General features: G+C 38.8%; 1 protein-coding gene across 1 annotated transcript; it reads right to left on the minus strand.

Annotated features, from left to right (window-relative positions):
• Nucleotides 1–9341: 9341 nt before the first annotated feature.
• Nucleotides 9342–10334, minus strand: LOC101433439 (olfactory receptor 51M1). Its single transcript, XM_004477615.2, has one exon. The coding sequence runs from the start codon at nucleotides 10332–10334 to the stop codon at nucleotides 9342–9344; it is 993 nt and encodes a 330-aa protein (XP_004477672.2).
• Between the last annotated feature and the right edge of the window lie 1736 nt (nucleotides 10335–12070).

Below are 12070 nucleotides of genomic sequence, written 5' to 3' on the forward strand. Positions count from 1 at the left end.
TTCAAACTGTCACAATGGATATTAATTGACTAAAGAAATGAGTAAATGAATAAAATTCCAATCTATTGTAAAGAGGGAAATATTTTAAAAGATAACTTACTCTCATTTTTCTAGTGTCACTGCCCTCATGTTTTCAAGAGGTAGTCCTCACCTCAGGAAAAATCCATGTTGAAATAGCATGTCTATGGACTCTCTTTCACAGTTGGTCTTATTATCTCCATAGGAGGAATGAAAATTCTCATGGTTAATATTGTTTTGATTTTGTTTTTGTTTTTTTCATTGTTTTCTTAGAGAAACTTTAGACTACATTAATGTTGCATAAAAAATATAGGGGATTCCCATATGCACCATTACCTCCCTCTCCCACACTTTCCTACATTAACAACGTCATTCATTAGTGTGGTACGTTTGTTCACTTCATGAACACATATTAAAGCATTGATACTAACCATGGACTTTAGTTTACATCATACTTTGCACTTTGTTTTGCACAATGTTATAGTTTATGACAAAATGTATAATGGCCTGTATCCATCATTGCAATGCCATGCAGGACAATTCCAATGTTTCAAAAATGCCCCCATGTTACACCTATTCTTACCTTTCCCTCCCCTCAGAAACTCTGGTGGTCACTGTCTTTATAACAATTATAAGAATTCTTTTATTGCTAGAATAACAATAAATCTATAGTAGAATAATAATAAATCTACTTTAGCCCATTGTTCAATCCCCCATCTTGAGGATTTTGATCAACACATTATTCCACATATGATCTCCCAAACAATATTAAACAATTGCAAGCAAGATGGTTAGTAATGTTTTGAAGATCACACATGGAACAATGTGTTGACCCGTATCTATAGATCTACTGGCCTACAGTGGAACTCAGTATCAGTTCCACTTTACAGGACAGCTCCTGTGCTAAGCACAAGGGATTATGGCAGAAAGCATGATTAGTGCTTCCAGACCTCATGGAACTATGGATCTAGTGAGCATAATAGACACAAAGCATACAAGTGTGATAAATGCCCTAAGGGTTACGGTAGGACCATAATGTGATGGACAGGGAAATAGAGCAGGGGTGGGGGGTGGATAAAGTCATCTTGGAGTCAACAAAGGCCTCATATTAGGAAATCATTTTTAAGTTAATATTTGAGATTTAAGAGATGATGTACTTGTTCTTTATTTGTTGGCTCCCAGTTACATTCAGTTTTTATATACTATTGAGGTTTGGAGGCTACAAAATACATTTCTCATACCTCCTGGTAAGTTATCTCAGTGGGAAGCACTGGTGGTAGATAATAAAGTGGGAGAAAGGGAGAAGATTTTGTTTTATGTTCTATCAGGTATTCTAGTGACTATAAGTGCCCTGGGGTGCAATAACAAAAACAGGACACAAGAGGGCGTTAGCACCAAGGGCAGTTGCGAATCAAGGTTCCCGGCAATAGAAGCAACTCTAACATACAACAGGAGAATAAGGCTTGTAGGGTTATTCCAATGTAAATTCATCATTTTTCCCCCACTTTGAAACATTTTTTTAATTATCTTTTTTTAAAAAGATACAGAGATCACAAAAAATATTACATTAAAAATATTGATATCTGGAAATTATCCTTATTTTATCTTTACTTATTAAATGCATTTGCCCCACCCCACCTTCCTTTTGAGACCTTCCAAGCTTTGTTAATTATCTGTTCTATTAAGTCTTTTTTTTTGGTTTGGAATTACTCAGTATTGTTTTCGTACCAGGATCCAGTCTGAAATAGATAAATAGGAAGTAATCAGACTAAAAGAAAAAAAAAAAGGTCCTTGGGAGGAAAGGTAGACCAAGAGGAGGAAATAATTTATGTAAAGTATGAAAGTTTTGGGTTTGTTTTTCTTTTTACTTTCAAGGAATTAAAAATTCAGTATTTTCAAATATACCCCAATCTGGAGAAATTGTCACTGGGAAAATGTTACAGTCTCAAATTCCAAATTAACCACTTCTTCACAACCTGAAATCAAAATATTTCACAGCCAAATTCACTTAGAAAATGAAGACCACCAAATGAGAACATCTTCACCCCTTCTCTGCCACCAGGACATTCATAATTTAATCTTACCTTGCATTTTTTTCTTCCAGCAGAAATTATATCCACTTTGTTCTCCATAAACTGATTTACCATCTATTTCTTGCTGGCTTGTTCTTTGCATCTATACTCACTTCACCTCTTGACTCATTCTTTCCTCTATATGTCTTCTCTATGTCTTAATTTAATTTTCATTATTAGCACATAACACTCTCATATTTATCCTAGTATAAAATAGTTTTTCTTTTTACATTATCCACCTTCTGTAAGCACGTATTATTTTTCCGTCATTTTTAAAATATATTTCTTGGATGGATACTTTCCTTTTGCATTTATTATTGTTTTTAAAATTAAATTGATAGCAGCAAAGATAGGACAGTGTAAAAGTGGATGAAAAGAACTGAGCTTATTTTTACTATTGGAGAGTTAAAGAAAATGATGGAAAATATAGCTTAACCATAAGATTCATTTCTGTCCCTGATGATCCTACAGATACTGGGGTCAAAAGTCTTGGCTGGAAAGCATCTCTTGGTTTAAAATGAAGTTACCCTGGATGGCACTAAAGAAATAATATATTCTGAGAAATGGTATTATGCTCATTAGCTAATCCAAATAATATGAAATGATGATTCAACGTTCCATATCATCAGAACAACTTATAACTAATGACATTATATTAGAATGAGAGCTCTAACAAATTGGTAAAGGAAAAAAGTATGAAAATGCATTGTATTTGTTAGCATTTATGTTACAGTCAGTATCATATAACAACATATTTTCTAATACCTATATATAAATATTTATTACTAATAATAGCTATAACTTTATTTAACATTATGTTCGGTTATGATATACTTGAAATTGATAAAAATAAAATAAAGGGAAATTATTTTATGGTAAGAAGGCTCTAAAAAGAAGCTTTGACTCATTCCTCATTTTGAATTGCAGCAATCCATTTTAACATTTTATTGTAGCTTCTCCAGGGAAACCATCTCTAGGGTGCCCTGGTGGATCTACTGGGTCTTAATGATGTAGGTAACAGAGTTCAGCAGCGGTGTGGAGACTACGGTGACCATGCCCATGAAGATGTGCACCCAGAATTGTGCAGTGTACGTCCTAGCACAGGCACATAGAAACAGACAGCCAGGATGGGGGAGACACAGGTGTTGAAGGCTTTGAACTGTTCCTCCATAGAGACAATGGTTGGTGTGATGCAGAGAATGATAGTATAGGGGAAGAGGATAAAGAAGACATCAGATTCCAAGGCCAGCATAGTGATGCATAACACACAGAGCCTGTAGGAGGGGGTGTTGAAGTAGGCAAGTCAGATAATGTGCTGGTGAAGGCAGCAAGTACGGACAGTGCCCTATGGTGACAGCAGTCAAATTTCAATAGGCACAGTAGTGATAGCAGCACTCTGCACGGCAAACACAACCTCAGCCCATCCACATAAAGTCCTGTGAGCTTAGATGCATATTGCAGTGGGAATCACATGGCTGACTCCATGATGGGGAAGGAGTGGAGGGAGTGCTGCTGCAGATCACAGCACACCAACTTCTGGGCACCAAACTGAGGCACAACCCACACTGAGGGCAGTGTGGACATGCACAGACCCACCATCTGTCACAGCCACGAGAGCCAGGAAATAATACGTGGGTTGGGGGAGCATAGGGTTAGTTTGACCAGTTTAAAGATAGTGTATTATCCAGCAGAACTACAAGGTATCTTGTAGAAATGGGCATGAAATCCAGTGTTGAGCCCACTCCAGGCCTAGGAGGTCCTTCAGCAGGAATGTAGAGAGGTCCAGTTGGTGCTTAGTGGGGTGGGATTCCTCAAACTCAGGAGTCCTCTTCAATCTGGAAGAGGCTGCAGTGTGCTTGAAAGTTGAGGAGTTGGTAAGCTTAAACACTCCCTCTCACTGGACACTGACCCTGTGCTGACTGTTCTGGCCTCCTGGTGCTGTCTGTATTCAGAGACCTCTCAATTTACCAGTTCACTTTTGAGCAACCTCAGTTCTTTTTGTCTCGTCTCTCTTTCCCTTTTCTTCAAATAATTCTTGCTGTACCTATGGGAAATCTCAAAGAGAATTTTCCTTATTGCTGTTCTTGACCAACTTGTAAAGTAGGAGAAATGCCTGAAGAAAAATCTGTAGACATCAACCTTAACAGAATGCTCAGATTGTCACAAAATATGGTATCCTAAATTGTCTTCTTTGTATGATGTTTCCTCTTCAGGCTTTTCACTTCCTGTAGAAGATATCTATAGGCAAATTGAGGATGCCTGTAGAGGACTTCCTCACCCAATCTGCCCTCTATTTCACCTGATAATTTTCATTATGTCTCTCCACATGCTCATATAATCAGAAGAAGTGATATCTTGATCCTGTTTCAACTCAAAGAATTTCCTGACTCTCACTACCCAGTACCTCACCCTCAGAACTCTCCTCAGCCCCTAAGAATCCTGTTATTGCCTTCACCAAGTTGTACTAATTCAGCCTATGTTGTGTACAACCGTAAAGCTGCTACATTTACGCTAATTATTGGGATTTCTTTTTCTCTGAAACTAATTTCAGAATATACGAACATACCTGCTTCCTTGGGTTTTTTTGTTATCTTTCTTTTTTCCCCCCTGTCTTTTCAGATATGCCTCCTCAGAAATCCACCTGGGGACCTGACACAACTTACGCAACCTTCATAAATCAGGTAAACTTATTAGAGCAATGTCTCCTACGCAGATGTTGTGAAACATATATTGATAAGTGTACCTTGAATAGCAGCAACAATAAGAAATCTTGTATCTTGCTCAAATTTGCTTATTAAATACCAAAACCAGGGCCATAGAGGTTTTACAAGGTAAAGGTTTTACAAGGTAAGCCATTAGAGTTTGGATCTCAGTGTGTGACATAATAATTGCTTCTATGTCTTCAGTAGTAAAATAAGGATAATGATATTGGCTAATCTGAAGAATAATTATGAGCTCAAATTGTCATGGTATGAGTATAGAATTTAGCTCAAAACCTAGGAAAGTAAATAATAATGTTTTTGCTATTGTGCCCAAATCAAAACTTATTTCCTTATCATTTTCTCTTAATATTCCTACTTTCCCACTCCCTAATGTACAGAAACAAAAAAACTATCTCCTCTTTCACAAGATAGGGCTTCAAATCTTAGAAGACAGTGTCATGTGTCTTGAAGGATTGCAAAAGTAGAGAGAGATTGAGGGACTAGGGGAGTAATTGAGAGACCATGAGAAAAGAGGATACCAAGGTCTGAATCAAATGTTTGTAGAAGGAACTAAAGCAAAGTGAGGGAGAGACAAAAGGGTGAGGCTGAGGAAGGGGTAGGTATAGTGAGGGTCAAATAAGGGAAGGATGAGAGAAAAACAAGTATTGAAGGGCAAAGCTGGGACAGGGATAACGGTTCTAGAAGCAGGGAAGCCAGAGAATGGTGAAGAGGAAGTAAATGAAAATTAAGGGAATGAAAGTTGATGAGAAATATATTGAATGTTATAGTATGTAAAAAGGCAAGCTGAGTGTTAGAAAGAAAGGGGATTTGATAACTTAGAGGAAGAAACTGAGGAACAAGGTAAGAGGAAGCTGTGGGGCAGACAGAGATGGGATGAAGGGCATAAAAAATGAGAAGACATAGTTTCAGAGAAAGGGTTGCTGAAAGTCTGAGATAAGGAAGACTGGTGAAAGAAAGACATGGAAAAACAACCTGGCAGAGAGGGAAGAGGCTGACGAACAGTGAAGGGAAAGGCCAGGAATAGTTGAGGGGAAGTTTAAGGACCTGGGGAATTCTCTTAGATTATACATTGACTAAAGAAAGAAATGAATAGGTTGTGGAATGTTGGATCAAAGAGGAATGAAAAACTATCTTATGGGGAGGAAGGAAGAAAAGTAATCAAAGACTGGAAGTCTCTGGACTCCAAAATCCATTGGAAAAAAAGAGACTTGAATTGATTAAACAGTCTGGGAAATTTTTCTGCTGGAACTCAGAGCAGGCAGGAGGAATGGTTCATACAAAACGTATGATGGTTTGCAACTGTATATACCCCAGAACATCATGTTCTTAAGATAATTCATTCATGTGGATATATTGTAAGAAGGACCTTTTGATTAGGTTACTTCAGTTAAGACATGACACAGTGTGGGTATTAGTCCTTTTTATTGAAGTTCTTTATAAGAAGGATGGATATGGAGAAAGAGAGAGAGAGAGAAAGTCATGGAAGCAAAAAAGTGAAAGCAATGGAAACCTGGAAGAGAAGGGACACACCAGGAGATGACACCACCATGTCCTTGCCATGTGAATAAGCAGTCCCTGGATAGCCAGCATTCAGTCTTCAGGAAGAAAGTATCATTGATAATGCCTTGATTTGGAAATTTTCCTCAACTTCAAAACTGTAAGCTTGTAAGCTAATAAATTTCATTGGTTAGAAGTCAACCAATTTTATGGTATGTGCTTTGAGCAGCTTAGCAAACTGAAACAGGTTTCCCATTCATAGGGCTGTGAAGAGAAACTCCTGGGAAGCACTTTCTGGTCATGGTGAATTTATCCTGAGGTAGAGGGCAGGGTGCTGTTCAGCGGGCCTGAATGAAGCAGAACTAGAAAAATGATGGGACATACCCTTTGATGGATGCCATCAGAAAGAGCCATCTTGGTCTTCCTGAATGTGAGGATGGTGAAATTCTCTGGATCCCACTTTGTTCATTCATGTGTCCATGTAGTCAGTCAATATGTATTTTATTAAGCATCGCCAAAGTACCAAGCCCTACATTTATGGGGATGTAATGGTTAAACAAGACCCACATTACTTTCTCCAGGGATCTTAATCTAGAAATTTAATCTATAGAACAAAAACCAAAAAGCGAAACTTTACATTAACATGCAACAATTGTTACAATGAGAAATGCTGTGGGAATAGAGAGATGGAGCATCTGATCTGGCATTGAAAAGGAAAATTGTTGGTGAAATTATCCTTGAGCAAGAGCCTCAATGCTGAAACTCCAATAAGAAATGCATCCAGATTCTGGCGTTCGTTTAGAGGTTTGAGTTTTCTCGGAGAAAGACAGGCCAGCCTCGAGGAAAAGAGAAACAAGCCGCAGCAGCATCTAAGCCCTTGAAGGATCCTGAGGGGCGGGGCGATAGGGAAAAAGCAGCCACCAGCCCACCCACTTGTCTTGCGCCCCCTCCCACCCATCTTGTCCCCCACCAGCCCACGCTGCTTGGAACTTGAAATCCGTGGCCGAAGGACCGTCACCACAAAGCTGTAAAAATAATTAACCACCTCCCTTCCCAAAACAACCCAAATCCACTCATCCAGCGTTTAACTTTTTGAAACCACTCAGAGGTTTTTTTTTTTTTTTTAACGCAAGCCCCCCCCCCCCCCCTAAATGGAGTTGGGTGGGGGGAAATGAATACTGAGTTGGCCTTTGTTTTTTTTAAGAGACTTTTTGATCCACTAAGGCCCCCCAAGTAATTGAGTTTTGGGTTCTGGTTGTTTTGTTTTTTTTTCTCCAAAATTTTAGCCCCCATCCCCCTGAGCCCGAGGTGCTGACGTCGCAAAAAAAATTGGATACTAAGTGTCGAATTTTCAAAAACCAGCCTTGCAACAAGAAATCATCGTTTCCCCTTGTGAAACCAAAACTTACGAGAGGAAGAATGAGATCCTAGAACAAATAGCTGGAGAAGGACAGATCCGGTCACTCGGTCTCCATTAAACAGAGGCCTTGGGGTCGAGACTGTCTCCTTCTCGCTCCCCTGTCCCCTGCCCCCTGCCCTGCGGGCGAGGAGCTGGGTGGTGGGCGGGAGGCGGTGAGGATTTCGATGGTTAACCCTTGGTAGCGAGCCAGGCTCCAGACTGCCAAAGCCTTAGCTTGCTCTTGATAAGGAGGAACGGCACCTTTCTTCGGTCCGCAAACTTAGAAGGGTTAATGAGCTCACATACAAGAGACGTGGATCTTGTGGCCCCTGAAGTCCCACTTCTTTGTGCGTGAGACCAGCAGGGGTGCCTTTCAATTTGCCAGATTAATAAACAATCTGTACATAAAGATTGCAGGGTAAGATGGGCAGAGAAATAGCTGGCTATGACTATGATTGTTAAATCCTCTCAAATTTTAATGTAATTTGCTTGAGATAATATTTGTGTGTTTAAACCAGGTGGCAATCTAGGAATAAAGATTGCAAGACCCTTAATTTAGGGCGAAATATAACTTAGTGCCAGTACATACAAGATAATAGTTGGGAAGTTAATGTCTTGTAATTGTTGTAGGTTGCACAGGTTATTTAAAAGCAAAAATAATTAACTAACATTTTAACTTAATATATTTTGGAGGGGTATACGTTGGGAAATGTGGAATCTAGGAGTATAACTTTAAAAGCCATTTAGTACAATTGAATGCCTAGCTTTCTAAAAAAAAAAGAAAGAAATGCATCCAAACAGATGTAGGGCAAGTTTCTCCTCCATCTCTAGGCTCAGAGTCTTCTGATTCATAAATCTTTGACTTAGATATGATTTGTAGTAGTTACCTTGATTCAAGCTTTGTCATATTCCATGCCATATCTCATAATTAAAGCTTTGATTTCAGGTTAATGTACCTGAGATTGAGTAACTTAAGAGGTCACAAGCAAGGTCAATCCAGAGAGGAAAGGAAACAGCACTATATTCAAGGGTTTCTTCTAGGTGAATTAAAGCCAGAGGGAGTACAACCTCAGAAAGAACTGGAGGAGTTCTCCTTAAGCCAGGAATTGAGGCACATTGCAGGATTTCTGATGCTACCAGTTGGGAACCAAGGGTCTTACAGTTATCAGGTTTGCCAGGATTGGGAGAACAGAGGAAACCCTTGACCAGGTAGAGAAGAGAGAAGTATTTCCAAGGATCCACAAATGGATATAAATTTCCTAAAGTGAATTAGAACCACTGACATTTATATGCCCTCTTCTGGAATCTGGGTGCTTTTTACTTATTGCTAACTTTTACTTTTTTTAACTTTAGTTTTAGTCTTAGTTTTTATAAATTGATGATAACCCTCTACAGAGTCTTTATCTGGATAGATTTTGTTGTTACCAAATATACCAGGTATCAAACACTAGAGGAATCATAATTTAACAAGAGGAGAGCAGTATACTTAACCCACATTTTAAGAAAACATTTCACCCGTACATTATTTGGGCATTGGAAAATCTTTGGATATATGGAGTGTTATCATAGGCACTCAATGTTAGAAATCTTTAACCTCATTGGGCAACTTCTTCTGAACTCCCACCCAACCTTTTAACACCAGGATTCTACGTTGCCCTTTCTAAGTCCCAGGCATTTGATGATTGCACGGCGGATCTCCTTGGTCTTAATACTGTATATGATTGGATTCAGCATGGGAGGCACAAAGAGGTAGACATTGGCCATGAGAAGGTGGACAGCTGGTGGAGCATTCTTCCCAAAGCGGTGCACCAGGGACAGCCCCATCATGGGCACAAAGAATATCAGCACGGCACAGAGGTGTGAAGTACATGTTTGGAAGGCTCGATGCTGCTCCTCCTGGGAGGCCAGTCCCACCACTGTGTGCAGGATAAGCCCGTAGGATAGCACAATGAGCACCAGGTCCAGCATGACAGTGAATACCACCAGTGTCAGCCCATAGAGATTATTGAAGGTGGTGTCTGTGCAGGCCAAGTGTATCACTTCTTGATGTAGGCAAAATGAGTGAGAGAGGACCCGAGGACCACAATAGGGAAAAGTCTTCAGGAGGAGGACGATGGGAATAAGAGCCATGGGGCCCCGGAGGATGATGACCAGGCCTACCCTGACCACTCGCTGGCCAGTGATAATGACCGAGTACCTCAGGGGATAGCAGATGGCAACAAAGCGGTCAAAGGACATGACAAGGAGCACTGAGGATTCCATGAAGGAGAATGAATGGATGCAGAACATTTGTATTTGGCAGGCTCCAAAGTAGATACCTTGGCATTTGAACCAAAAGATCCCCACAGTGGTGGGCATCGTAGACAGTGACAGTCCCAGGTCAGTGAGGGCCAGCAAGGAGAGTAGATAGTACATGGGTGTATGTAGATGAGGGGTGATCTTAATGATTAGCAGGATGAAACAATTGCCTGAGATGGCCACCAGGTACATAAAGAAAAATGGAATGAAAATCCAGTGTTCAATGGTTTCCAATCCAGGAAAACCAGTGAGGTAGAAGATGGGACTAAACCAAGTGATGTTGGATGGAAGCATGAACTGGGGATTAAGAGGATGTTGAACTGGCATTCCTTGGGGGCTGAGATGAAAATAAATGGATACTTCTGGTTATTCCTTTTTTGTTCCGTTAACACTGATATCATCATAAACAACACCAGATCATCTCTTTAATGTCATCTCTTCCATTATTACCAATTCCTTACTATATTATAATATATAGTATTATATATTATATAATATAGTAATCCTTACTATATTATTGAAACTTTCTTTGATAATACCTTCAGGCTTTTTTCTATATTTCTATTACTTAGTCTCCTTTTTCTGCCTTCTGTTCTTTGCTTTTCCCTTAAATATGGCTGTTTCCATTCTTGGCTATATTTTGGACATGCCCACACAATATTTTCTACTATCAGGATCTCATATATGATTCATATGTTGATAAACATTAAATCTATAACTTAAGCACTTCTTTTTTTTTCTATTTTAATTTCCAGACTCATATATCTAGCATCATGCTGAGCTTCTATGCTAGTTGCTTCATAGTTAGTTCAAAAGCATGTTAAAATCTTCTCTATTCCCCAACAACCTTTGCCTTCATCTGTGTTCATTTTTTAAGTGATCTAAGTAAAAAATTGAGTTTAATATTTGAATCTTCCATATTATACCTCTGCCCAGTCTCCAGTCAATTATACAGTACTGGAATTCTAGCCACTAAATACCTCTTAAATCTGTTTACTTACTATATCTTCACTTATGCTGTCTTAATGCAGATTACTATTATCTCCTCCTGGATTTACCCAATAGTATCCAGTTGTTCTTTATATATATATATTTGCTGCAATATAGCAAGAGAGATATTTATAAAGCTAAATTTGACATGATGTGCAAATAATTTAAAATGACATTCAATGCTTGTCTGACAACTAGCAAAAGGATAATGATGGACAACACCCATCCCAGAAAACAAAGAGTATCTACAATTGCAAGTGGGATATTTCCATCCATCTGACTTACAGGATTTAAACTTCTTCTCAACTGGAAGCAGTGTGAGCACTATAATCCCCAAATCCTCAAGACTGAGGAATGAACAAACATGAGGGGGAATGCAACCATGAACTAAAGTGGACTTACTATTCTAGTAAGCGAAGAACTTGTAACATTGATATATAGACAGTAGTCGCCAACATTTCTGAAGGGAGGGAGAGGGAAGAATAGGTGTAACATGGAGAATTTTGGTGGCATTGGAATTGTTCTGCCTGATATTGCAATGACAGATATGTACCATTATACATTTTATCAAACCTAAAAAATTGTGTGGTGTAAATTGTAAACCATACTTTAAACTATAGCCCATGCTTAGAAGCAATGCTTCATATGTATTCATCAATTGTAACAAATGTACCACACTAATGAAAGATGTTGTTAATTTGGAAACATAGGGGAGGAACAGAGAATGGGGCACATGGGAATCCTTTATATTTTTTATGTGAAATTTATGTACTCTAGTGCTTCTTTAAAAAATAAGTAAAAAACAAAAAATAATAATACGTGCTGCTAGAAAGAAAAAGCTGTCTAACCTTATCTCTGTTATATCCTCCATTCTAATCTGTCTCCATTATCTCTTTCAAATTTTATGGCATCAACAACACTGAACAACTAATTATTCCAGTTTCTCCAGCATTCATGTTCACTTCCAAACATTTGTATTTTCATTCGTCCAATTCTTCCTGGAATATTTCTCTTACTTTCTGTCTCATTATCTCCTATTTGTACAACCTATCTCAGTTTAGGCATAATCTCCT

The sequence above is a fragment of the Dasypus novemcinctus genome, chromosome 10, assembly GCF_030445035.2.
Source record: "Dasypus novemcinctus isolate mDasNov1 chromosome 10, mDasNov1.1.hap2, whole genome shotgun sequence".
Taxonomy (NCBI): domain Eukaryota; kingdom Metazoa; phylum Chordata; class Mammalia; order Cingulata; family Dasypodidae; genus Dasypus; species Dasypus novemcinctus.

What these genes read in the sequence shown, in the direction of transcription:
- LOC101433439 (XM_004477615.2), bottom strand. Translation starts at nt 10,334, where the DNA reads ATGCCAGTTCAACATCCTCTTAATCCCCAGTTCATGCTTCCATCCAAC.